The sequence below is a fragment of the Trachypithecus francoisi genome, unplaced genomic scaffold (genome assembly GCF_009764315.1).
Source record: "Trachypithecus francoisi isolate TF-2019V2 unplaced genomic scaffold, Tfra_2.0 Lachesis_group12, whole genome shotgun sequence".
Taxonomy (NCBI): domain Eukaryota; kingdom Metazoa; phylum Chordata; class Mammalia; order Primates; family Cercopithecidae; genus Trachypithecus; species Trachypithecus francoisi.
The window spans coordinates 98,319,347-98,346,749 of NW_022681457.1; the positions used below are offsets into that span (position 1 = coordinate 98,319,347).

At 54.9% G+C, this 27,403-nt stretch overlaps 1 protein-coding gene across 4 annotated transcripts in view; it reads right to left on the bottom strand.

Annotated features, from left to right (window-relative positions):
- RPS6KA1 (ribosomal protein S6 kinase A1) overlaps positions 1-27,194 on the bottom strand; it is a 47,175-nt gene extending 19,981 nt beyond the window's left edge. Inside the window, exons 1-11 of one of the 4 annotated variants that reach the window (XM_033227636.1) lie at positions 26,964-27,194; positions 20,021-20,065; positions 9,242-9,358; positions 8,955-9,036; positions 5,420-5,500; positions 5,174-5,253; positions 2,933-3,039; positions 2,181-2,218; positions 1,700-1,842; positions 1,216-1,286; positions 820-908 (exon numbers count right to left, since the gene is read on the bottom strand). In XM_033227636.1, coding sequence (XP_033083527.1) covers positions 820-908; positions 1,216-1,286; positions 1,700-1,842; positions 2,181-2,218; positions 2,933-3,039; positions 5,174-5,253; positions 5,420-5,500; positions 8,955-9,036; positions 9,242-9,358; positions 20,021-20,065; positions 26,964-27,026 — 916 coding nt within the window. In that variant the 5' untranslated portion in view covers positions 27,027-27,194. Of the gene's footprint in view, positions 1-819; positions 909-1,215; positions 1,287-1,699; positions 1,843-2,180; positions 2,219-2,932; positions 3,040-5,173; positions 5,254-5,419; positions 5,501-8,954; positions 9,037-9,241; positions 9,359-10,170; positions 10,385-13,431; positions 13,829-20,020; positions 20,066-26,963 lie in introns of those variants that run through there. The other 3 variants (XM_033227638.1, XM_033227637.1, XM_033227635.1) reach the window with 3 other exon arrangements.
- Positions 27,195-27,403: the final 209 nt, after the last annotated feature.

Consider the following 27,403-nt stretch of genomic DNA (forward strand, 5'->3'; position numbering starts at 1 on the left):
TTCCAATGTACTAGTGGGAGGAGGAAGGCCCAGAGACTTTAGGCAACTTCTCCAAGGCCACACAGTCAGAACAGAAGCTGAGCTTGTTCTGAGACCTACAGAGAGCCCTACCTCATTCCAACGCAAGCCTCGTCTCTGTTCCTCTTATCCCATTGACATTTTCAACCATAGAACAGGCTGTCACTCCATTCAACCCCAGGGGCCTGGGGTGGACCTTACACAGCTGGTCATGGACCAGATGAACCCAGAAGCCAGGGAAGCCAGCACACACTGGACACCTACTACATGCCAGCATGTTCATGCAACCTCATTTCATCAACAGAGCCCTGAAGCAAGCTTGGGATCATCATCTCCCATTGAGACGAGGAACCTGGGTGTAGAGAGGTGAAGTCACCTGCCCGGGGTTACTTAGTTCATAAGTGGCCTCATTCGTTTAACAAGTATTTATACAGGGACTGTTTCGTGCCAGGCAGTGGGGACCTGACGCAGAGCCGGGATTGGGACCTGTGCCTTCTGACTCCTGAGCTCATGTTCTTTCTCTTGTGCCAGCAGCCTTGGCGGAGAAGCTGTGTAGGGGCCTCTGTCCTTGTCCCCAGAGGGAGTAGGGATGACTCAGTTCCTGCCTTCCCCCTACACACAGGTCAGCTCCCCCCTCCACAACACCACACATGGAGCCAGAAGGCAGGGTGGCCTGCGGCATTGTCTGCCCACACAAAGCACAACGGCCCCTTTCAGCCCAGATGTGGCCCTGTGGCCTAGGCTGCAGCTGTACCCGGCTCCCCATCGCCACATCCCCTCCCCTGAGCTGGGGCTGCTTACCGAGCCGGTTGGCAGGATTCCGCTTGAACAGGGCCCGCAAGAGGCTCTGGGCTTCAGTGCTCAGAAACTGGGGCATGCCTAGCTTCGCCCTGAAACAGCCCCCGGGACTCATCAAGGCCGAGCCCCGCCCCAGAGGCCCCATCTGCCCCGGCCCCTGTCCAGGTTTAGTTCCCAGCTCAGTCTAGACAAGCCATCCACTAATTCACTTCCCAAAGACTTCAGGGTTCCCAACCACAGGCCCCCATGGATGAAAAAGGAAGGTATAATGTTTAACCCAGAGGAGAGTCTCATTAGAAAGGGAATCTGAGGCAGGGACAGGGTAATAATATTCTGACCGCCAAACTGGGGCTGGGGCTTGGAGGAGTCCATTGTTATCAGGGCAGGGCTGGGGCTTACTTCAGAATCAATGTCATGGTCTCCTTCCGGTCCTTCCCCTGGAAGGGCAGGGAGCCCGTCAGCATCTCAAACTGCAGAGGACAAGGGTCTACTCAGGCTCTGATCCCTGTCTCCCACACACCTCCCGCCTCCTCCCATCCAGGCCCCTCTGCCCTAGTCCCAGGATTCTTGCTGATACATCCAAGTCTTCCTGGAGCAAGAATTACGTCCGTCCCTCTGGCCTCTGCCAACCCAGACCACCACGCGCAGCAGAGGGGACGCAAGGCTGGGGAGAAGGCCAGCACTGGGTTAGGTGCGTCCCAGGTGGGGTCGAGCCTAGGATCCTTCCAAGGAAGAAAACCACAGCTGCATATAGGGTAAGGCCAGCTTGGCTGTGAGAGGAGACGGGGAGAGCCCTGGAGATGATCAACCCCCTCACTGTACAGATGGGGAGACTGAGGCCAGAGGCTTGGGCTGGATCCTTTACCCCTGTCTGGGCACTCACCATCAACACCCCATAGGACCACCAATCCGCACTGTGGGAGTGGCCCTGGCGGTTGACGACCTCGGGGGCCATGTACTCCACTGTCCCGCAGAAGGAGTAGGCCTTCTTCTCATGGTCAATGGCCTCCTTGCTCAGGCCAAAGTCTACAGCAAGGAGGGCAGGAGGACACACCTCAGGAATCCTGCCTTCCTTGCTGCCACCCTTTGCACACCCAACCCCCGTGCCCAGAGGCCAGAAGACATCACCCCCATGACACTCAGGAGGAAGCTCAGGCCCAGAGAGGTCAGGTGACTTGCCCAACGTTACACAACGTTGGGATTCCAACTGAGGGTGTTCCAAGTCTGAGGCCTGAGTTTTTGAACACTTCCAAGTAACAGGCACAGCTTCTCAGGAAGAATGAGCCCCCAGCACTCAGTGAGACCTATTAGGACCTTGCCCTGCCCTCCCCTGGGGCCCAAGGGGGCAGGTGGCCTCCACTCACCAGTGAGTTTGATGTGGCCCTCCTCATCCAGAAGGATGCTGTAACAGAGGAATAGGGGTCAGGGCTCCTCAGCTGTGGCCGTGGGGGTGGTGATGTCACCACAGGGCTGTGGGAGTTGGGCTCAGCCCAGAGGAGGTGCTCCACCCAATTATCTCTGATGACAGGGTGGGCGTTGCAGGGTGGTAGCAGTGCCATGCAGGGGTGTTGCCTATCTTTTTTGCTAATCCTTGAAGCAACTGTGTGAGGCAGGTACTATTAGGGTCCCATTTTGCTAATGGGGAAACTAAGGCTCAGGGCAGTTAAGTAGCTCTACAGTCATCAAGCTAGTAGGTCTAGCTAGTAGGTGGAGATAGGATTTGAATACAAGGCTACCTAACACTAAACGCAGATCTTATTCAAACTCACCACCTGCCCTGGCTCCTTAGTTATCATTTGAGGGTAGTTAGATAATAGGGAAAATTCTACAGGGCTGTATCAAGGAAAGACCTCTAAAGGTAGCATCTCAAATGTCACACTAGATTAGAAAAAAAAGATGGGCAACATCACCGGCATGGAAGGTACTTGGCCCTTGGGAATGGTAGCATTAGCGACTGGGCAGCTGGTACTACCACCCACCCCACTCACCCATTCCTCAGATTGCCCAAGACAGGAGGACGTTCCTGGAGAAAGCCATGCCCACCCACCTCAGGACGGCCCTGTCCTAGAAGAGGCCTCCCCTGAGGAGGCTGGGATGGGGCTGGAGCTTCACTCACTTCTCAGGCTTGAGGTCTCTGTAAATGATACCCAGGCTGTGCAGGTGATCCAGGCCCAGAGCCAGCTCGGCCAGGTAAAACTTCACATCCTCCTCCGTGAACATCACCTGCAAAACACAGGAGGGGTCTTCAGCAGGGCTCTCCTCTTCCTTAAGAGCTGGGGCACTGGGCAGTCAGCAGCTTCCTGGTCCTGAAGGGCCACCCTGGGAGAACCCTTGGAGACCCCAGGCCACATAGCCTTCTTGTCATACAAAGGATCTGAAGTATGAAATGACTAATACGCAAGCCACTCATTGTGGCATCGTTCGGAAATAGAAGGGGTTGGAAACAGGCCTAGGGTCCAAGAGTAGAAGGCTGGAAGCAGCTGTATCCCCTGCATAATGGAGTGCTTTGCAGCCATAAACTAGAACATGGAGTTTCTCCGTGTTCTGAGATGGAGTGAGCTCCAAGACGTACTATCTTGAAAAAACCAAGGTACAGAACAGTGTATACAGAATAGTACTTTTTACATAAGGAAGTGGGGGTAGGAATGAACATATATCAGATTTGTTGGCAAAAGAAACATGGGAAAGTTAAACAAGAAAGCAATAATAACGTTTATCTATGGGTGGGGATAGAGGGGCTGGGGCGGGAGTAAGACTTCTTCGTGAATATTTTTCTTTTGAATCATGTAAATGTATTACCTATTCAAACATTAAAATAACAATTTAAGCCGGGCACGGTGGCTCATGCCTATAATCTCAGCCAGCACTTTGGGAGGCTGAGGCAGGTGGATCACCTGAGGTCAGGAGTTCGAGACCAGCCTGGCCAACATGGAGAAACCCATCTCCACTAAAAATACAAAAATTAACCAGGCATGGTGGCATGAATCTGTCGTCCCAGCTACTCGGGAAAATAACAATTGAAGCCGGGTGCGGTGGCTCACACCTATAATCCCAGCCAGCACTTTGGGAGGCTGAGGCAGGCGGATCACCTGAGGTCAGGAGTTCGAGACCAGCCTGGCCAACATGGAGAAACCCCATCTCTACTAAAAATACAAAAATTAACTAGGCATGGTGGCGTGCACCTGTCATCCCAGCTACTCGGGAGGCTGAGGCAGGAGAATTGCTTGAACCCAGGAGGCGGAGGTTGCAGTGAGCTGAGACCCTGCCATTGCACTCCAGCTTGGGTGACAAGAGCAAAACTCCATCTCAAAAAAAAAAAAAAAATTACAATAAAAAAAAAAAAGGCGGCCGGGCGCGGTGGCTCAAGCCTGTAATCCCAGCACTTTGGGAGGCCGAGATGGGCGGATCACGAGGTCAGGAGATCGAGACCATCCTGGCTAACACTGTGAAACCCCGTCTCTACTAAAAAAATACAAAAAACTAGCCGGGCGAGGTGGCAGGCGCCTGTAGTCCCAGCTACTCGGGAGGCTGAGGCAGGAGAATGGCGTGAACCCGGGAGGCGGAGCTTGCAGTGAGCTGAGATCCGGAGACTCCGTCTCAAAAAAAAAAAAAAAAAAAAAGGCTAGATTCTCTTTAAAGTCTGAATTGTATGAATGACCCCATTTTCTAGCTCAGATCTTTTTTTTTTATTTTTTGAGACAGAGTCTCGCTCTGTTGCCAGGCTGGAGTGCAGTGGCGTGATCTTGGTTCACTGCAACCTCCACCTCCCGGGTTCAAGCGATTCTTGTGCCTCTGCTTCCTGAGTAGCTGGGATTACAGGCACACTCCACCATACCCAGCTAATTTTTGTATTTTTAGTAGAGACGGGGTTTCACCATGTTGGCCAGGATGGTCTCGATCTCCTGACCTCCTGATCCGCCCACCTCGGCCTCCCAAAGTGCTGGGATTACAGGTGTGAGCCACTGCGCCCAGCCTCAAATCCTTTTATATTAGTTCAAAATCCTGTTGGATGACATATGGGAGATGACTGCTAAAGTCTCTGGCTCTCTGGGTGACTTTGGGCGTCTCCCTTATCTTCACACCTCTGCTCAGAGCAGCCCTGGAAGAATGCAGGTGCGGAGGTGAGAGGAACTCTTAGCTCCCCAGAGTTTCCTTGGGAGAAACTCTCAGAGACTTTGCCAGCGTATGGCCTCCATCCAAGGGTGAATGGTATTTCCTGGGCCAGGGGCCGCTAGACAGGCCTGGGTGGTTCCAGGTTCAAGCCATCTGAACACATTCTGTACAGGGCCCTGGGATGGGAGGCCTTGTTGTCCCCCAGCTCTATCCCGTGGCCCTCTGGCAGTAGATGTCAGCTCACCTCTTTTGAGAGCCGTGTGAAGAGGTCCCCACCACGCAGGAAGTCCAGAATGAGATACAGCTTGCCCTCGGTTTGGAAGGCTGGGGAGAGGGAGAAAGGCAATGGTAGAGTCACCCGGGCCTTACGACCTGCTCCTTCAGCCCTGGCTCCCTTGGCCTACCAGGCAGGTGGTGGGAGAATGTACAGACCACAGGCAAGGGTGAAGGATGGGCAGGGTAGGAGCTCAGATAGGGCCTGCAGCTTTACCATAGTGCAGCTTCACCACGAATGGGTGGTTTACATCAGCCAGGATGTCTCTCTCCATCTTGGTCCGGACACGGTCACGTACTGGCCAGACGAGAAAGGAAGTCACCAGTAGTCTAGACACTCAACACAGCCACTCCCAAGCCCCCGCTAAGGGATCTCTTTTCTACTTGTTCCTCCAGGCCTGAGCTCCCAAGGCCCCCTCACCCAGGGCTTTGGGGACACTCAATCCTCAGGTTTCTTCCTTCCCAGTCTGTTTTTGGCTCCTTGGCCGGCTCCTTGCTCCCACCCCTCACAGCAGTGCCCACAGCCGGGGCCTTGGCACCCTGCCCATCTCTGTGGTCCCTTCTCCCACCACGCCCCATCAAGGCCTGTTAACCAGCCAGTCTGAGCAACCTGCTCCCCAGGTGCTCTGTTTTGTCACATCCTCAGACTTTGCCTCTGCACCTCCCCCTGGCATGCCTTCACCAGCCCTGCTTTCCATCTGGCATAAAAATTCCCAAATTCCAGTTGCGGTTGGTAAGAACGGCTACCTGGGGAGCTGGAGAGGCAGATTCCCTGGGCCTAAAATCCCAATCCATGGGTCTAGGCGGGCACCCTTCACGTATTTTTTTTTTTTTTTTAAAGAATAAAAGTTGTTGGGCAGTTCTGATTCTCAGCAGGTTCTTTGACTCAGCTTAGGCCTCACCTCCTCTAGGAAGCACTCCTTAATTTGCCAAGCTGAGTTAGGGCCTTCTGGATTCCTACAGTGCTTCTCCTTCAGAGCACTCTTCTCTTTTTCAGGTTGCCTTCTAAATTTATTGAAGCCCACCAAGTATCATGTTTTATTGATTTTTCTAGTGTGATTAGAACAGGCTTTTGGGCCGGGGGTGGCTCATGCCTGTAATCCCAGCACTTTGGGAGGCCGAGGCAGGTGGATCACTTGAGGTCAGGAGTTCGAGACTAGCCTGGCCAACATGGTGAAACTTTGTCTGCATTAAAAATACAAAAATTAGGGCCAGGTATGGTGGCTCACGCCTGTAATCCCAGCACTTTGGGAGGCCGAGGCAGGCGGATCATGAGGTCAGGAGGTCGAGACCATCCTGGCCAACGTGGTGAAACCCCGTCTCTAGTAAAAAATACAAAAAAGTAGCCAACCTGGTGGCATGTGCCTGGTGGCATGTGCCGAGACTCTGTCTTGGGAAAGAAAAAAAAGACAGGCTTTTGGACTTGGTTGCCTAGGTTCATTTTGGGCACTGTGTTTCAACTTAAGTTTATTACAATATTGATTATCCCTTGACTGAGACCTCTCATGTGGCCTTTGTTTTTTTGTTTGTTTTTTATGAGACAGGGTCTCACTCTGTCACTCAAGCTGGAGTGCAGTGGTGTGATCTTGGCTCACTGCAACCTCTGCCTGCCAGGTTCAAGTGATTCTCGTGCCTCAGCCTCCTGAGTAGCTGGGATTACAGGCACACCACACCCAGCTCATTTTTTTTTTTGTATTTTTAGTAGAGACAGGGTTTCACCATGTTGGCCAGGCTGGTCTTGAACTCCTGACCTCAAATGATCCACCCACCTTGGCCTCCCAAAGTGCTGGGATTGCAGGCGTGAGCCACCACACCCGGCCTTGACTTCTATTAAAAGGAGAGGTGGAAGGCTCAGGAATGCTTACTAAGACCAGACAAAATGTCTGAGCAATACACACAGTGCAAAACTAAAGGCTTTTTTGGTCCATGTACTGGATCGGCAGTTTCCTCTCCAGCCTCACAGTCCCAAAGCCTTCACTAGTCCATCCATCTAGTATGAATTCTATTCATTCGTCACTGCCATTCTAGAATTGATGCTCACAGTTGCTTATCTTAGGAGATCTGGCCAATGTGCTCCTCCTGCACGTCTTTCCAGAGTCTTGTTCAGGACACAATCCTTGGCCCTTGCTACAAGTAGAAGCTGCAGCTGCCTTCCAACACGCCTTCTGTGTCAGCACACACGGCTGCAGAGCTGGTTCCCTTCAGAGCACTTTTCACATCAGTGGGCCCCTTCCTCTATTTTAATTTTTTTATTTTCCTCACTAGACATGACAGGGACCACACCAGAGTTAACTATTTTGGTCACCTTACATTTTCTTTTTCCTTTGTTTTGTTTTTTTTTTTTGAGATGGAGTTTCGCTCTCATCGCCTAGGCTGGAGTATGGTGCCGCGATCTCAACTCGCTGCAACCTCCACCTCCTGGGTTCAAGCAATTCTTGTGCTTCAACCTCTTGAGTAGCTGAGACTACAGGTGCAAACCAGCAAACCCAGCTAAGTTTTGCATTTTAGTAGAGATGGGGTTTTCCCATGTTGGCCAGACTGGTCTCGAACTCCTGACCTCAAGTGATCCACTCGCCTCAGCCTTCCAAAGTGCTAGGATTACAGGTATGAGCCATGGCGCCCAGCCTACCTTACATTTTCAAACCACCTCTGCACTTTAGGTCAGGCAAACAGTTTCTCCTTCCCAGGGTCCCTTCCTCGACCATTTTTGGTCTGGAGAAATCCACTCATCCTTCAAGGCTTACCGCTCCTTAGGTGTCCCCTTGGCCTCTGGGCCCACCCTCTGCAAGGCTGCACCACCACTCCCAGCTCCCCAGCCCGTCGGATATCCATGCACACCAGTCTCGGCACCAGCTGCACCGCACTGTCGGGTATGCTTAGCCTCTCCCGCCCAGCCTGTGAGCCCTTCACAGCAGGAACCCAGGCTTTTCATCTTTCTCCTCCCTCTGAAGCTGCCACCACACCTCCTGGGGGATGACTCCCACCCCCACCAGGCTGGCCTTAGGAGACCAAAGCCACCCATAACAAGCTTAAGGCTGATGCCTCCTACTGCCCCCACGACCTCCCCAGCTGGGACTTGGCTCTGACTGGGATTACAGGTGCGCACCACCACACCCAGCTCATTTCTTTGTATTTTTAGTAGAGACAGGGTATCAACATGTTGGCCAGGTCTTGAACTCCTGACCTCAAATGATCCACCCGCCTCGGCCTCCCACAGTGCTAGGATTACAGGTGTGAGCTGCCGCGCCCAGCCGTGACTTTTATCAGAACTCTAACCTTGGCCCAGGGTTCCCTTCTGAACCTCTCTGCCATCCAGCTCTGTGGCCCTGCCTGGACTCACCCTCTCTCGCCTGGCCCAGCTGCCTCCCTGGGCTCCCTGCCTCTTCACTCATGCCCTTCTCTCAGGCCTCTGAGTTAGGGGCCACAGAGGTCTCCCTCAGACTCTGCTAGCATCAACAGTCAGAACGCCCCTGCTTGACCAGCTTGGTAGCTGAGGGCCCCGCCCCCGACAAACATATTACATTTACCCTATTACCACCTTCCAGACCTTTACAGCCAGTCATTGGCACTTGGCTTAGGGGGAGGGGGACTGGGTGGGGAGAGATGGCTGAGAAATAGGCCTGTTTCTCCACCTTTGAACTAGGTGCTCCTGAAGACAGAGCTGTCTCCCTTGCCAGACCCAAGGCCCCTGAAGTCTGGGCTGCCTCCCTCAGCCCAGCCTGGGTCCTGCACAGGGAGGTGTCCCTACTCACCTTTCAGCGTCGCCTTCTTCAGCACCTTCATAGCATACAGGTGCCCACTGTCAGGCCGGGTGACTTTCCGTACCAGGAAGACCTGAGAAGGCAGAGAGGGAAGCAGGGCAGAAGATGGGAGAGGTCTGCGCCCAGGCTGACCTCCATCTTCTCTGAGCCCCAAGCTGGTCTTTTTGTTCTCCCTGGGTACCAAGGTGACCTCTGATCCTTTGGGCCCCTAGGTGACCCTTGACCCCCACCTCTAACATGACGAGGGTTGCCTTCACAGCCACGGGCTCATGACTCACCTTGCCAAAGGATCCCTGGCCCAGAACCTTGAGGAGCTCGAAATGGGATGGATCAGCCTTCTCAGAGCCAGCCTTGACGTGGTGCGTGATGGAGATCTCCTTGAGGACGCCCTCATCCTGATGGAGGGACAGAGCTGGTGGGCATGGTGGGCCCCATCCGGGCAGCAGGAGTTGCCCTGCCCAAGGCCATTCCCACCAGACCTTAGCAGATGAGACCTAAAGGCCCAACAGACGACTTCCCTGAAGGGCCAGCCTCCAAGGTCATCGATTTCAAAAGGGCCTCAAAGGCTGGGAAGGTCAAAGAGAAGAGGCACCACTCCTATTGCTCCCGATGCTCTGGCCTGGTTAGGCCCAAAGGGATGCCCAGGCATGGCCAGGCTAAGTCAACCCCAGGCTCTGGTTGAGACCCAGAGACCTGCCCCAGGTCTGCCTGTGGGGCGTCCCTCCCCCTGCTGCTTTAGGGTTGCCACAATAGTAAGTAGGTTTGTTCTCATATGGTGAGGTAGAGCTGGGCCTTCGTTCCCAGTCAGGATGGGATGAGGGGATCCCTCTGGTCAGTAGGACAGGGCTGATGTGCACAAAAACCCAAGAGTCACCCAAACTCCCCCATCAACTTGGTAAGTGCTGGCCTGGGGCAGGTCAGAATTAAGGCCAGAGACTGCATGGCTCATCCTCCCCAACTTCCCTAATACAAACCTACTAGAAGCCCCTTGCCACGTCCTAGCCATTCCAGGACTCTACCCTCCCTCTAATCTGCTGGCATTGCCTTGAAGCCCTGAACAGGAAGCAAGTCTGGGCAGGGTCCAGTCACCCCGCAGGGCCAGGCCTGGGCCAGGACAGCCCAAAGCCAGATTACGCTAAGCTGGCTTCCCAGGCACCTGCTGCGAGAGACAGAGCCAGGCCAGGACCAGACATCTGGGTACACTCACCGAGTCCCGCTGGGGGCCAGAGCCAGGGCCAGGGACAGGCAGAGAGGTCTGGCTGATCCTGGGCCGCTGCTTCCTGGGCAGCCAGGGGAGCAGGGCCCAGAGCCGCAGACGGGGCGGCTTGGGATCCTGCTCCATCCGCCCAGCAGGGCCACGGCACCATGGCAGGAGCAGGCAGAGTCCGGGGCTGCCGCGGTGGTGGCCGGGACCAAGGCGGATGTGCAGGGTGAGGGCGGGGGCTGGGCCCGGCCCAGGGCAGCCAATCACTCAGGGCCTGTGGTTTCCCAGCACCAGGCCTACACCCTCACCACGTTCCCTTCCTCTCTCTCCCCTACTCCTCAGTGCCTGAGGGCTGCCCTCTGGCCATTCCCCCATCCTCCCTGTGGGTCTGCAAAGGGAAAGCCCTCTGCCAGTGCAGCTGCTGAGCAGACAGGTACCCAACAGCAGAGAGGTACCCAATAGCAAACAGGTAACCAACAGGCAAAGACAGGTGCCTGATATGTGGAGGCAGACGAAGAGAGACACCCAACAGGCAGAAGCAGGCACCCAACAGGTGGAAACAGATAAGAATGGCATCCATCATGTCTGTAATCCCAGCACTCTGGGATCCGCCAAGGCAGGCGGATCATAAGGTCAGGAGATCGAGAACACCTGGCTAACACAATGAAATCCCATCTTTACTAAAAATACAAAAAATTAGCTGGGTGTGGTGGCGGGTGCCTGTAGTCCCAGCTACTCGGGAGGCTGAGGCAGGAGAATGGCGTGAACCTGGGAGGCAGAGCTTGCAGTGAGCCCAGATTGCGCCACTGCACTCCAGACTGGGCGACAGAGTGAGACTCTGTCTCAAAACAAACAAAAAAAAAACATAATGGCATCCAACAGGCAGGAGCAGGAGAGAACACATACCCAAAAGGCAGGGGTGGATAAGGACACGCACCCAACAGGCAGAGGCAGGAGGAATTCATATCCAATAGAAAACAGATGGAGGCCGGGCGCGTGGCTCAAGCCTGTAATCCCAGCACTTTGGGAGGCCGAGACGGGCGGATCACGAGGTCAGGAGATCGAGACCATCCTGGCTAACACGGTGAAACCCCGTCTCTACTAAAAATACAAAAACTAGCCGGGCGAGGTGGCGGGCGCCTGTAGTCCCAGCTACTCGGGAGGCTGAGGCAGGAGAATGGCGTAAACCCAGGAGGCGAGCTTGCAGTGAGCTGAGATCCGGCCACTGCACTCCAGACTGGGCGACAGAGTGAGACTCTGTCTCAAAACAAACAAAAAAAAAAAAAAAAAGAAAACAGATGGAGACGTGTACCAATAAGGGGAAGCAGGAGGGACTCATATCTAACAGACAGAGGTGGATAGAGACTCATCCCCAATGTGTGTAGGCAGATAGGGATACAAACCCAACAGGCAGAGACAGATGGGGCACAAGCCCAACAGGTAGAGACAGATGGGGCACAAGCCTAACAGGCAGAGACAGAAGGGGACATGTACCCAATAGGTAAAGACAGATGGGGACATGAACCCAACAGGCAAAGGCAGAGGGAACACATCTCCAATAGGCAGGAACAGAAGAGAATTCCAACCCAACAGGCAATGACAGAAGGGGACATAAACCCAACAGGCAGGCTGGGTGCAGTGGCTGACGCCTTTGGGAGGCCAAGGCAGGTCAGGCAGCACTTTGGGAGGCCAAGGCAGGTGGATCACAAGGTCAGGAGATCGACACCATCCTGACCTACGTGGTGAAACCCTGTCTCTACTAAAAATACAAAAATTAGCTAGGCGTGGTGGCAGGCGCCTGTAGCCCCAGCTACTTGGGAGGATGAGGCTGGAGAATGGCGTGAACCCGGGAGGCAGAGGTTGCAGTGAGCCAAGATCACGTCAGTGCACTCCAGCGTGGGCAACAGAGTGAGACTGCCTCGGAAAAAAAAAAAAAAAAAAAACCTCAACAGGCAATGACAGAGGGGGACATGTATCCAACAGGCAGAGACAGATGGTGACACGAACCCAACAGGCAATGGCAGAAGGGGACATAAACCCAACAGGCAGAGACAGAAGGGGACAGGTATCCAATAGGCAGAGACAGAAGGAGACATGTAGCCAATAGGCAGAGACAGATGAAGACATAAACTCAACAGGCAGAGACAGAAGGGGACATGAACAACAGGCACCTAACACGTGACACGTGCCCAACAGGTGAAGTCAGGCACTTATCAAGTGGAGACAGAGATTGGAACCCAACCACAGACACAGGAAGGCAGCAAAGAGAGACAGCAGGAGAGTCAGCGAGCCCCAAGCAGACTGACAGTACCTAGGGCAGATAGGTCTGACACCTGGCAGATACACAGGCAGGCAGCAGGGCAGGGATCCCCAGGAAGGGGTTAAGGGCGGAACTGTGGGTTCTTGGTGCTGTACCTGGGGTGGGGAAAGAGATGAGGGGATACAATCTGCAAACTCTCACCATTCAGGAGAGGACTCTGGTATTACTTACAGACCCACCTCTGAGGTCTTCCATTTCCCTAGGATTTTCCTCCTATGCCAGGATCTGAGGAGGGCCCAGATAGTGGCTGAGAGGACTATCTCCTGAGTGCAATCTGATGTCTTTGACTCTGATCATATCCTAAAAACTGTTATCCTCATTCCAGGAACAGGGAACTGAGGCTCAGAAGACAGTGACTCACCGAGGCTCAAAGCAAACAGTGGCAGAGCTAGCTTGGACCCAGGTGCCTCCCTGCTTACTGCCTGGCCTGGGGTCAGCAGGCATCAAATGCCAGGAAAGGGTGGGCAGGTAAATCAGCCAGAGCCACGTCCTGCCCACCCATCTGCCCAAACCCCCTTCTCCTTCAGTACTAGGGTCCACCTGGGACCTCCCACTATAGGTCCTGGCCCTCGGAGACACAATCTTGTCTTCAGGGGAAGATACCTAACCCTCCCTGACAGATGGAGGAGTGGGTGGAACAGCCCCACAAAAACACCAGAAAGCCGCAGTCAAATCAGACCCGAGTGTAACCTCCTGGCGGGACAGGCGGAAAGCCTGGCTCAAAGAGAGACTGAGGGGGGGCCAAGGACACACAGCAATACCTGCACACCCCACCCTGAGATCTGAGCCTCTACCTCATCTGTCTGCCTCTGATTGAGAGCACTCCCTGGGGACAGAAGCAGGAAATCACCCAGAAACCCCAGGGGACAGAGCCACCCCCAAACCCATTCCTTGCCCAGTCACGGTGACAGACACTGCTGGAGGCAGGCGACTCTTCTGCTCACCTTTCTGGGACAGGGAACCAAGTCTCTCTCAACTCTGGGGAAATCTGGCGGGGTCTGCATGGTGGGGCTCAGGCCAGTGGCCAGAGGGCCCGGTTACTCTTCTTACTTCTGCTTTTTTTTAGCCTTCCTGGCCCAGAAGGCAGGGTCTCTGGCCCCCCTCCTTCTCACTTCCCCCTCTGCAGGGAGGAGGGGCAGAAGATGGGTCAGGCTCCTCTGCAGAGGAGGGGACACTGCAGACCCCAAGCTCATGACCCCAGGGAAGGCCCGGGGCACACTTCTCCCTATGTCCTCTGACTCTAAGGAGGACAGACAAGAGCAGAGACAGAAGTCACAAGGCGATAAGGCGGTGACACAGTGGGCATATCAGCACCCGCAAACATCCACGTGAAGGGGGGACCTGAAAAAATGTGGGGCAAAAGTCAGCAAAGGCCACTGTCTGACTGTCCAGCCCAGAGCTTAGATACTGTGTCCCACCCCCCATAGCACCCTTCCCATGGCTAGGCCCACCCACAATGGCAGCCCAGAAAGCAGGCACCAGTGGCCCCGGTCCTGCCCTGCTCAGCTGCAAAAGAAGCTGCCAAAGAAGGCTGCCAGTCCCAAGCCCCAGGATGGGTAAGGTGGGCAGAAAGCCCAACCAAGGACCTCAGAGAGGTCTGAGAGGAGGAGCAGGCAGCTATGGGGCAGGCGTTGACCAGGCCCAGCCCCTTTCTACGTGGTCTCACTTCATCACTCACACCAGTACAGCACAGGAACTCACACACACACACACACACACACACACACACACACACACACATTCAGGCCAATGATCGGAAACCCTGTCCACAGACAACCCCTATGCAGAAACACACGCCCCCACGCACATACAGACTTTCCCTTCCCTGTCCTTGCAGAGTCTGCGGGTGGATGGCTGCTGGGAAATTGTGAAAGATGCCTTCCTCAGCCAAGCCTCTCATTGCTCTCCACCTTCCTCAGACAGGGGTTTGGAGGCTGGGGCAGCTCTCGGAGCCCCAAAGCTCACCCTCCCTACCAACCCCTGGTCCCTGAGATGCAAAGAAAGAAGGTAGAGACATAGCTACTTTGTGGGAGGAGAGTCTCCAGACACAGGCTGAGATAAACCAAGGGGCCCAGTCCACACTAGCCTCTGTGGCCAGCAGGGTACCAGAAGGGGCAACAGGAAGGAAACAGTCTCAGAACTGCCTTTGCTGAAGGCTGTGTGGGCCCTGAGGCCTCTGGTGGCGGGCGGGGGGAGGACAGCCACCAGCCCACATCCCTTGGTCCCTGCCCCATCCCCCACATAGGGACTTCCTCTTTATTTACTTCCTCCTACAGGGCAGCTGGAAGAGAAGCCCAGAGCCCCCGGGCCTGATCCCTGGTCTCCAGAGTCCCCACCCGACCAGCTGTAGCCAAGCCCACCTGCCAATCCTGGCCCTAACGGACACCAACAGCCCCTTCCCCAGCTGGCAGCATTTGCAGGGCCCTCCCAGGCGCTACCCCCTCCCTCAGGTGGGACAGATGTCCTCAGACGCATCTCCCAGCATGCCACCAGGCAGGTGAGGAGGGGTCCACAGCTCCCTGGCATGGTTGAAGGGGAGCTGGCCTCCAACACTAGGTCAGGCCTGGCATGGAGAGATGATGGTAAGTGTGCCTCCTACTGATGGAGCAGTTACACATGCAGCCTTTTTTTTTTTTTTTTTTTTTTTTTTGAGACGGAGTCTTACTTTGCTACCCAGGCTGGAGTGCGGTGGTGAGATCTCAGCTCACTGCAACCTCCGTCTCCTGGGCTCAAAGTGATTCTCGTGCCTCAGCCTCCCGAGTAGCTGGGACTACAGGCACACTCCACAATGCCTGGCTAATTTTTTGTATTTTAGTAGAGACAGGGTTTCATGTTGCCCAGGGTGGTCTCGAACTCCTAAGCTCAGGCGATCTGCCTGCCTTGGCCTCCCAAAGTGTTGGGATTACAGGTGTGAGCCGCTGTGTCTGGCTTTTTTTTTTTTGAGACAGAGTCTCACTCTGTTGCCCAGGCTGGAGTGCAGTGACATCATCATGGTTCACTGCAGCCTCTTGGGCTCCCACCTTAGCCTCTGGAGTAAGCTGGGAGGACAAGTGCGCACCACCACATCTGGTTAATTTTTTAAAAATATTTTGTAGAGGGCCAGGCGCAGTGGCTCATGCCTGTAATCCCAGCACTTGGGGGGCTGAGGCAGGCGGATCAACTGAGGTCGGGAGTTCGAGACCAGCCTGACCAACATGGAGAAACCCCGTCTCTACTAAAAATACAAAATTAGCCAGGTATGGTGGCACATGCCTGTAATCCCAGCTACTGGGGAGGCTGAGGCAGGAGAATCACTTGAACCTGGAAGGCAGAGGTTGCCGTGAGCCAAGATCGTGTCATTGCACTCCAGCCTGGGCAACAAAAGCAAAACTCCGTCTCAAAAAAAAAAATACATTTTTTTTGTAAAGGATGGGTCTCCCTGTATCGCCCAGGCTTGTGTTGAACTCCTGGCTGGGCATAGTGGTGTGCGTGTGTAGTCCCAGATACTCTGGTAGTTAAGGTAGGAGGATCACTTGAGCCTAGGAGGTGAAGGCTGCAGTGAGCTGTAGTTGCACCACTGCACTCCAGCCTGGGCGACACAGGGAGCCCTGCCTCAAAACAAAAACAAGGCCGGGCGCGGTGGCTCAAGCCTGTCATCCCAGCACGTTGGGAGGCCGAGACGGGCGGATCACGAGGTCAGGAGATCGAGACCATCCTGGCTAACACGGTGAAACCCCGTCTCTACTAAAAAATACAAAAAACTAGCCAGGCGAGGTGGCGGGCGCCTGTAGTCCCAGCGACTCGGGAGGCTGAGGCAGGAGAATGGCGTAAACCCGGGAGGCGGAGCTTGCAGTGAGCTGAGATCCGGCCACTGTACTTCAGCCTGGGCGACAGAGCAAGATTCCGTCTCAAAAAAAAAAAAAAAAAAAAAGCAAAAACAAAACCAAAAAACCACAACTATCCTGAGACAGCCATAATCAAGGTGCTGTGGGTGCCCAAAGGTGGTGACTATCTGCCAATGGGTGAAGTCAAGAAAGACCTTCCAGAGGGGCAGCCCAGCTGGGTCCTGAGGATGAACAAGTGTTGGCCAGGCAGAAAGGAGGAAAAAAAAGACACTCCAGGTAGAGAAAGACCTGTGTGAGCAAGAGGCTTAAGGCCAGGAGGGCAGGCAGGGTGGGATGTCAGGAAGAGCTGGCCACTCACTAGCTGAGTGCTCCTGGCAAATCTGTTTCCCTGTATGAACCTTGGTATCCTCCTCTGTAAAATGAAGGTTGGAACAATATGCTCCACTCTCAGATTGTTTCTAGAAGCAAAACGGGCCACAGAGACAAGGGGATGTTGGAAACAAAATTTCTCCCAGGTTTAATTAGTCTTACTGCTGTGGGGTCTCCCCTGGGCAAGATAAAGGGACAGAGCCCAGCCACAGGGCCCCAGGTACTAGGAGAGTGGCTGGCCTTCTCTGGCCAGGCCCAGGGAAGTTCCTCCCAACACCTGAGGCTGCCCAAGCCTCCCTGAAGTCCACAGTCACATCCTGCCTAAGCTCTGGCCAGGGGAGCAGGAGGGATCCGGGAGGGATCAGGGTTTCATAAACAGGAAGAGAGGAGGGGAGGGGAGACGCTCAGCTCTCAAAATAGACCTGCAGGCGCTTCAAAGGGGTCCAGCTCCGGAGATAGCTGGGGGAGGGGGCCTGGGATGCTCCTCCGTCCCCTCCCAGGAAGGGAGGGAGGACAAATGGAGCTCCGGTGTGCCTGAGGGTACCAGATGCACCTAGGTGCTGAGGGGATCCACAGAGTTCTCACCCCGATGGCTATCCACAGTATTGCTGCTAAAACCCAAATCCCGAATCCCGCTTTCTGCCTGAAATGAATAAAATAAACAAGCATTAAACAGCAACATTGTGCCACAAGCCCTGTTAGATACTTTAATTTATATGCACCACATTCTCTTTTCCAGGTGGCCCTGAGAAATAGGCTTTATTCTCCTTTTATTTTTCAGGAGAGAACCCGAGCCTCAGCAGGGCAAGTGACTTGCCCAAGGTTACAAGGCAAATAAAAAATAGGTGCAGGATTCTGAACTCAGAATCCCTGACTCCCTTCCCTGCCTCTTTGCCACCTGGAAGGCCCAATTCTTTCTCTAGCTGCCCAAATCCTGCCTTTCGAGCCCCAACCAAATGCCAGTTCCGCAGGGAACATGGCTTGTGCCCTAGAGCCCACCCCAACTCTTCTTCCTCGGCCATTCACAGCAATGACCATGTCTCTGGTCCACACTCAGCCCTGAACTCAGATGCCATCAGCTGGGTTCCCGGGGACGTGCTCATCTCATCATGCTATGGAGAGAAATGAGGGCACCTGGAAGGTGGTGGTATACGTCTCTGTCCAACATGGGGCCTGGCACAGAGCAGAGATTCTATGTGCCCACAGCTGCGCTCTCGTCCCATCATAGCGCCTACCACACAGCTTTCCTGTCTCCACCCTCTGCCCAAATATTGGGAGCTCCCGGAGGGTGGGGGATGTTGACTTCATTTTAGGCCCTTCCGTGTACAATAGGGTGCACCGAATGTCTGATTAGGACAAAGTGGCCCATTGCCAGCTTATTCCACCGCACGAAGTGATGAGGTCCGGACCACAGTTTGAGCGCCCCCTGGTGTATTAAGCCCAGAAGTGAGCATTAGGGACACTGGTGGCTGGGGCAACAGATGGATGAGCAGGTGCACAGGACTGGTCCCACTTGGGATCACAGAAAGCCAATGCTCCTCCTCTTCAGCACTCAGGGTTCTCTGGACTATGAGGAATGACCTTGAAGCTAAACAAGACTTGTCTTCGTTGCCCACCAGCTATGTGATGTTGAACCTCAATTTTGTCATCTGTAAAATGGGGATAGTAACAGTCTACCTCCAAGGATGTAGTGAGAACTAAATGTAAAGCGCCTGGTATGATGCTAGGCATAGGTTAAACTCTTTCTCTTCCTTAAGTGGCATTCGAGACTCCCTGTCCCAACCATCTCCAGCCCTGTCTCCCTTCCCACACCACGATCTTCTGCTCTAGAGCAAGAGTCATAGGCTTGGGAGCAAAAGATTACCCGCGTGGGCAAGCTCCTACCATCTCCCAGTCAGCCCCTCCAGTTCTTGAGGTGAGAAGCTGTACTCAGCACAGGTCCCTAAATGCTGCAAGCTCCTCTGCAACCCCCAGAACTTCAGCCCTGAGATCTGAACACCCTGTTTCTTCACTGGGAACCTACAGCTTCTTCATTTTGTTACTAGGCAACGAGAGGTAGCTACTGGGAGGAGATTCTGCAGACATGGGCTGAGATAAACCAAGGGGCCCAGTCCACACTATTTACTGGCCTCTGCTGGTCCAAGGTTGCCACAGCAACCCACAGAGAAGGGGGTGGGAGCCTGCTTCCCTCACCTGCCCTACCCTACCCAGCTCAGTCACCTCATCTTAGGAAGCTAAGTCAAGGTAAACATCAGGACTAATTCTGAATCCATCTCAAAGGTCAAGCTTATGGCAGGTCTGGTGCTCAAGACAACCTAGGTCTGGAAGGTGGGGCCACTGGCAGGAAGCTGAGCTGAGCAATATACAAGGACATTTTCGGTGCTGGCACCAAGCTGCCATGTGCCAGGCAGTTACTACCTCATCGTCCTTCACATTGCTCCTGTGAGATAGGCACTATTTCCCCAACTTACAGCTCAGGAAACTGAGACTCAGAAGGGAGAAGAGCTTCTGGTTAAATGGTGGGGATGGAGCCAGGACTGGAACCCAGATTTGCTCTAACACCAGAGTCCATGCTCTGTCCCTGCCTAGGCAGCTTCCAAAGACCCTCCACAGCCAGCATCTCCTGTGACCTCACAGCCTCCCTGTGAAGGGGATGTGGTCTTTTCCAATATAGAGATGAGAAAGCCAAGGCCCAGAGTGTACAAGGAACCTCCCCAAGGTCACACACTGTCACCTAGTCCCTGGTGCTTTTGGCAACACACAAAACCTGCAACAGGGGGTAGGGAGCTACAGGAAGAGGCCCAGGGGAAGCAGAGATAGCAGGGGCGAGGGAATGAGCCCCAGATTGGAAGTGGAGGCCCTAAGAAATGCCATGAGTGCCACATGCCAGGCAACGGGCCTGGTTAGCCCTGAGAAGCCACCAGCAGCCCCTTTCCAGCTCATGTGCCCAGATGCTCACTTCTAGGCTTTTGACAAGCACAGCTCTACCAAAAGGAGCAGCACAGCTGGCCTGAGCCCCTCCCATCACTCCTTAGAGCCAGCATGAATTCCATGAGTAAATAAACCACAGGCACATCCTGGCCTGGGTAACAGGTAACCAGAGCCCTGACCTGGATTCTGCTCCTGACCCTTTCTGGGCCACAGTTGCCTCACCTACAAAATAGGAAGGTTGGAACAAGTGATTTCTATGCCCAAGGTTGCCACAAGGATTCGGTGGGCCCTGAGAAGGATGGCTGAGCTGGGCAAAGGGGCTAGAGGCTGGGGCCCTCAACCTCCTCCAAGGCCATGCAAACAGGACCCTCCACAGCCCCTCGCCCAGGGTGCTGGCCCTGGTCCTCACCTTGGATGGCTGAAGTCCAGCTTCTTCCCCTGAGGTCTGTCCATTCTGGAAAAAAGAAAGGAGATTGGGGGAGCACTGTCAGAACTTACATGCTTGGGAGAAAGACTCCGTGGGGCACCCCCACCCTTAGCTGCTCCCAATAGCCATGGAGGCCATGGTGGTGGGGCAGGAGTCCTGGGTGGGTCCCTCCACCTCCACTTTCACGGGGAGGGCACAGAGACCAAGGATTGTGGCAATGGCCCCTCATGACTCAGGCAGAACATTCCCAGGTGCCAGCATTCTCACCCTCATGCTGTCTGCCTGGCAAACACTTCATCTCTGAAGACTTAGTTCAAATGTCACCTCCGCCCAGGGAGAAAGGAAGGGTCATGTGTGGCTTCCAGCTCTACCAGATACAAACCTTGTACAAACTAGTCAACTGTGAGAGGACTCAGTTTCCCCATCTGTAACATGGGGTGGGATAGTTACACTGACTTCCCAGAGTTGCTGCAAGGGTGGAAGGAGACAAAGTCTGGGAAAGTGTGCAACCCAGAGATGGTGGCTACTATCCTTGCCCTGCCCCACTCTAGGACCCCTCCCCTGACCTTGCCAGGCAGAATGACTGCTGCCTCCACTTCAGCCTTCGTTGTAGCACTTGTCACACTGCAGAGGCTATTTACACACAGGCCTGCCCTTCCTAATAAACGGGGAGTCCCGGGAGGGCAGAGATGAGGGCTTGGTGCTAACAGCTGCTCTCTTCCAAACCTCTGCCACATGGCAGGCAGTGGGCTCAGTGCCTCGCACCTGTGGCATCATTTTCTTTCTTTTTTTTTTTTTAAGACAGAGTTTTGCTCTGTTGCTCAGGTTGGAGTGCAGTGGTGCAATCTCGGCTCACTGCAACCTCTGCCTCCGGGTTCAAGTGATCCTCCTGCCTCAGCCTCCCAAGTAACTGGGATTACAGGCATGTGCCACCATGCCTGGCTTTAAAAATACAATTTTTGTATTTTTTTTTTTTTAGTAGAGATGGGGTTTCACCATGTTGTCCAGGCTGGTCTTAAACTCCTGACCTCAGGTGATCTGCCGGCCTCAGCCTCCCAAAGTGCTGGGATTACAGGCATGAGCCACTGCGCCTGGGCCCTGTGGCACCATTTAATCCTCACGACAGCCCTGGGAAGTAGGCCCTGGCCCCATTTGGCAGAGAAGGAAACTGAGGCTCTGAGGGTACCTAGTGATGATGCCTATAGTCACACAACTTGTGAGTGGGGATTAAAAATCTGGTCCCAAATCCAGGAGGTGCTCAAAAGGTCAGCTGAATAACAGGCCAGAGCCCAGAGCCCCTCTCTGGTCAGTCTTGCCTTTTCCAGCCCCCAGACTTCACTCTCAGGTGGTTATTAAATGGGGTGGGTGTGTCAAACCCAGCCCATCTGTTTCCTGTGTGATGTGAGGTGAGTAACCTACCCTATCTAGGTGTTTGGAAGCTTGAAGAAATCGCCCCACCCCTCCTGGAACAGGGAGAGTGTGGTGAGGCAGACAGGAGGTTCCCAACGGCTAGGAAGGCCTGCTCTAGAACAGGTCTGGATCTGGACTTTGGAGCCAGGAGCTGGTTCCATGGGGCAGCTGTAGCCCTGCTTGGCAGTAGCAGGCACAGCTGTGCTCTACCCATTACATAATCTCCCTGCCCCTGGAACAGCTCCCCATTGCTACTCCCAGGACATCCTGCCCCCTGAGCCCCTTTAATGCCCCTAATCTCTCCCCAGGGGCCAAATGTTCTACAGGCCCCTCCACACACACATCCATACACACACTGTCATCTCTCAGCAGCCTGGGGAGAAGGGATGGGTTGGCCAGGGCCCAGGGGCTGGGCTGGGGTAGGGATGCTTTTGTAGACTGAGCCCCACTTCACCCGGCATTCTAGACTCTTGACATAATTCCTGCAAATGATCAGAACAGCCTACCCAGAAGCTCCCTGCCCCATGGCCTTCCCCACTCCAAACCCTCATTATTCCTAAAATTAAGTGCAACTACTGCACTCAACTCACTCAGTCAAGATTTGCTGAGAATCTGCTACGTACCAGGCCGCAAACCTCTCCATGGCCTCCACTGACTGTAGATTCAAGTCCCAGCTCCTTAGCATAGAATTCGAGGCCATCATCTTCAACTGCCCAGCACAATAACTAGGAATGTAGGTTTTGCAACCTGACCTTATGGGTTCAAATTCTGGCTTCTACCACCTGCATGACCCCTAGAAGGTTAGTTCATTTATGGGGGCTTCAGTTTCCTCATCTGTGAAATGAGGATCAAAGTAACATACCTCATTGGTGGCTCCAAGAAGTAAATGAAATAATGCCTATAAATATATATACCTGGCATGTAAATGGCCTACAAACAATAGCCATTCTTAACATTGGGCCCTATTTTTGAGCTAAACGGAACAACTGGAGACCCTGAAAACAGTCTATTTTATATCCCCAGCATTTGTATGGTGGCTCCCTCTACCAAGAAAGCCTTTCCTGCCTTGTCACTTTGACAAACTCCTGGTCTTTTATCAGGACTGAATTCAAATGTCACCCCTGTCCACACAGCCTCACGTTCTTTCCTCCCTCCTCTCTACCCTCATAGCACCAAGCACGCTGCAGGTTAACTCGGGAAGGGGCCATGGCTTGTCCATCATCAACTCCTTGGCACCCAGCCAGAGTCCAGCATGTGGTTTATCCAATGAAAGTTCAACCCAGCAAAGACAGCAAGGAGGCCAGAGCAGGTTCTATTACTCCGATGTTTCAGATAAGGCTCAGAGAGTTAAGGGACTCACCCGAGGTCCCTCAGCAGGCAGGTGGGAGACACGTGACCATAACCCAAAGTCATGTGTCTGCAAGTCTACTGAGGGAGGGGATGAAGCAGAGGTATGGGCTTCTAGAGCAGTGGCCTGGATGATTTAGGGACCCCCCCCCAAGGCAGTCTGGCTGCCTCCACTCCCTGTATCTCTGGCTTGGGTGTCATTCTCACGAAACGCCAAACCTGTAAGAGTAGGGAAACAGGCAGCCCTGGAGAACAGACTGGTAGGGGGGTCAGGGGAGTTGTGGGGTGCCAGCTTCCCACTCAGAGCCTGGGTCCTCGGTCATCTGCCCCTCTGGCCTGACTGCTGCATAGGATCCTTGAAAGAACTATGCAGCCACAAAGATACAGCCACTAATCCTAGCTCTGCCAGCCACTTATTCCGTCCTTGGGTCTGTCATATCACTTTTTATTTTTATTTCATTTTTAGAGACAGTTTTGCTCTTTTGCCCAGGCTGGAGTGCAGTGGTGCAATCTCAGCTCACTGCAACCTCCGCCCCCTCGGATTCAAGCAATTCTCCTGCCTCAGCCTCCCAAGTAGCTGGGATTATAGGCCGCACCACCATGCACGGCTAATTTTTGTATTTTTAGTAGAGGCGGGGTTTTGCCATGTTGGCCTAGCTGGTCTCAAACTCCTGACCTCAGGTGATCCACCCGCCTCAGACTCCCAAAGTGCTAGAATTACAGGCGTGAGCCACCACGTGTGGCCTCATATCACTTTTTAAAGTCTCAGTTTCGGCTGTGCGCACTGGCTCATGCCTGCAATCCCAGCACTTTGGGAGGCTGAGGCAGACGCATCACGAGGTCAGGAGATGGAGACCATCCTGGCCAACATGGTGAAACCCCAACTCTACTAAAAATACAAAAATTAGCTGGGTATGGTGATGCGGGCCTGTAGTCCCAGGTACTCAGGAGGCTGAGGCAGGAGAATCGCTTGAACCCAGGAGGTGGAGGTTGCAGTGAACCGAGATCGCACCACTGCACTCCAGCCTGGCAACGGAGCAAGACTCTATCTCAAAAAAAAAATAAAATAAATAAAGTCTCAGTTTCCTTATCTGTATCATGAGGGCAGGTGTGCCTTGCTAACATCTGCACTTTGTTGTTTGAAATAGTACTTATCAACTAAGTGCTAAATAAACGACTGAATGGGGACAATGGTGCTGACCTTGGAAAGTACTGAATGAAGAAGGACCTTGTCTTAGGAGTCCTTTGGCCTCTTAGAGGTTGGAGACCCACCCTCCTCCCTCTTCCTCAGAGAGCACTGCTCATGAGGGCAGATGCCCAGGGCCCCAGACCACTGCCCCCAGTTCCAAGATGTCAGAAATGGGTTCCAACCGGCATCCTTCCTTCCCACCCAAGCAGCTCTGTCTTGGAAAGAGGGGCCCAGGGCAGCGTCTGGAGAAGCTGGGCAGCAGATGGAGAAGGACAGCACGTGCCCCACAGGCAGGAAGCAGCCCCAGGAGCTGGGTTCTGAGCCGAGCATTGGCAGCCCTGCTCACTGCTGGAGGCTGGGGGCCAGGTGCCAGGGCTGGCTGGCACTGCCAGCCCTCGGCAAAGACTGGACAAGGGCCCTGCAGGATAAGGAGAGTCTGCCAACATCCGGAGCCTCTCTTGGAGCACCTTCCACCTGGGCTAGTGTGGCTCCAGCCCTTCCCCATCCCTGAGCCTCTCTCCTACTTGGTGGAAGTGAGAGAAATCTTGGTTGCGATCCTGGCTCTGATATTAACGCATCAGCCTGAGTTCAGTTGTCCCATCTGAAAATGGGGGTAATAATCCCTACCTTGAGAAGCTGTGGTGAGAATTAAAGTGGGGTGACATTCATAAGGCAGAATGGGTGGCACATAGTAAAGCTCTGTACGTGGCAGAACTGGGCCTAGGGACAAGGCTACTACTGCTTTCAACAGGGCTAAGCGAAGCCCAGGCAGAATCCTCACCCACACTTCCCATAGATTACTCCACCTGGGCTGCACTCTGGGCCAGGCCCTGCCTCCCAGCGGCCCATTTTCAGCAGCACTATGGGAGGGCAGAGCAGTCCAGATCCTAGGTCCCTGTGAAAAGCCCCCACCAGCCCCTCACTTGCCTCCTTCCTGGCTAGGAGCTGCCAGCAGCGGTGGTGCCTGTACCTGCAGGTCAGGCGGCTGTATCGCTTACAAGTCACCTGGGCTAAGAACAGCGAGGCCCTGTTCTCCAGTGAGAACAGCCCAACCTGCACCGTGGCTGCCCTGTGGCTCCTGTTACCCAAACAACAACACCCAGTCGCCTGGCACCTCCAGGAGTGGGGGCGGGGGGACCAGACAACAGTACCCAACACTCTGCACCCTCTCAGGCCCAGGAAGTGGAGGCTAGAACCTAGCACTTGCCACTGGAGAAGCAGAGGCCCAGACAGGCTGAGGACTGACTGAGGATCAAACAGCGTTTCTGGAGCAAAACTCCTGAGGAAATCGCGTCCCCCTGTCCCACGAATCCCAGGAAGTCCGCTGGTCTTCGCTTCTCACAGACCTCAGGTGTTACAGAACTCAAAACTGAGAGTTTCCCAGTTAAATCTTGCCCCTTGGGAAGCTGGCCCCTGCCTCAGGATTCCCTAAAGAGGAGCAGGAAGTGGTGCCCCAGACCAAGGATCGAGCTCCTGGGTATCCACCCTCCCTATCAGCATAGTCTCTCCCCAGCCTTTCCCAGCCCTACCTTCCCCTTTGGAGGCCTGGTCCCGGGGCGTGCCTGGGCAAAGGAATCCACCTCTGAGCACCACCCCCAGGACCTTGTGCCCCAGTCCTAGTAGGGGGTGGCAGTACAGGGGCTGCAGAGGGCAGTGTTCCTCACCTCAGAGGGTGAGTCAGCGAGTGAACCTCTGAGCAGCCTAGCAGTGCCTGTAAAATCCCCATGGCAGGAATCCCAGAGCAATTTACTCCAAATTGCGCCTTCAGGTTGGTTACCTAATCCTGCCGCGCCCACCCTCCAATAGCCAGTGTCGGCCATCCCTTTAAAGGGGCAGCACACCCTGGGGGCTGGGGACCCTGGGTGCTCACCCTGATCTTAGCCTGTGGTCCTGAGAGGCAGGACACTTGGTGGCTGCCCTAGGTAAGAGAGGGCAGAGGAGGGGACTGAGGCAGGGTCTCCAGGCCCAAGCTGGAAGAAAGTCATCTCAGATCCTGGGCTCAAATGAGGCCTCCATTCCCTCCCTGCATACCCGCAACAACCACCTGGGAAGGAGAGTATCACCTGCTTCCTTCCCAGCAAGAGGTTAAGGAGGAAGTTTTCCACCAGCTCGTTCCGGAGCTTGACCTTGACCCTGGGGTCAAAAGGCACAGGAAGAGGTGGACTTCTGCACGCTTAGGGACTGGAGCCACAGAGTCCTCAAGGGAGGACAGGAGCTGCTTCTGGGAGAGGAGCTAAGTTGTCTGGGGAGTCTGGGCTGGCAGAAGCCAAACTCCCCAAGGGCCCAGCCCTTCCTACCGGAAGGGGCATAAGAAGGGAGGTAGGCACCAAGGTTCCCCCACGCCCTGCCAGGAATCATCTTCACAAGGTCTAAGGGCTCTTCCCCACTCTCTTCTCCACAGCCCAGGGTAGGGAACACAGGTGTCCTCTGGCCCTAGCCTCAGGGCAAAGAAAATCAGGAGTTCCAGTCTCAGAAGGGTGGTGCCATCCCACACTCCACAACCGCCAGGGGTCAAGAGGGGAAATCCTTCTAGGCTCAGCGGCGATGAAGCCAGAAGCAGGGCTCTTGGCGGATAGGCCCTGGAAGAAGTAGGGGGTCCCATAACCCCTGTCTCTGATAGAATCCCAGACATCTGGCACTGAAGATCTCCCCGTCTGTACTAATGGAGGAAGCTCCGACAGTTCTGGACAGATGCCGGGACGGTCCTAGGTGTGGGGTGAAGGCGGCCAGATCTCAGCGCCCCATAGGATCCCCTCTCCTGGCTATGGCGGGGAGGTAGTCGGCGCTTGGCGGAACTGTCCCTCGCACACGAACACCCGGGGCATAGGGGGGTGGAGCCGGACAGTGGGCAAGAGATCGGAGGGCACTCGTGCCCTCGCGGGCGCCCGCCGGGCTACAGCGGCGCTTCGGGCAGCCCCGCCCCTGTGAGGATCCGGGCTCGCCGGCCGCGGGCGCCCGTCCCCCGCCCAGCTCACTCACCTCCGGGTCCAGCGGCACTAGCTCCATGAGCGGCCAGGGCTCCTTGAGCTGGGCGAGCGGCATCGCGCCGCCGCCGGGCCACCCGCGCTCCTCTGGCGGCCCCGGCTGCGCCGCCTCCCGGGTCCAGGGGTCCCTGGCTCTGCGACCCGAACCGCCGCGCCCCCCCGAGCCCCTCGCGCTCTGGCTGGGCCGTCCGCCGCCGCCGCCGCCGCGGCACTAGCACTTCGGCTCCCTCCGTCACCCGGCGCCGCCGCGCCCATTGGCTACCTGCGCGGGGGCGGAGCCGGAGAAGCCCCGCCCCAGCCCCCGCGGCGCGGCATTCCCAGCGCGGACCCCCGCCCCCGCCGCGCCCCGAGGGCCGGCCCGGTCCCCGCCGCAAGCCCCCGGCCCGCGCTCGGCTCAGCCAGAGAGGCCCTGCTGGCTTCTTCCCTCCCAGCGCT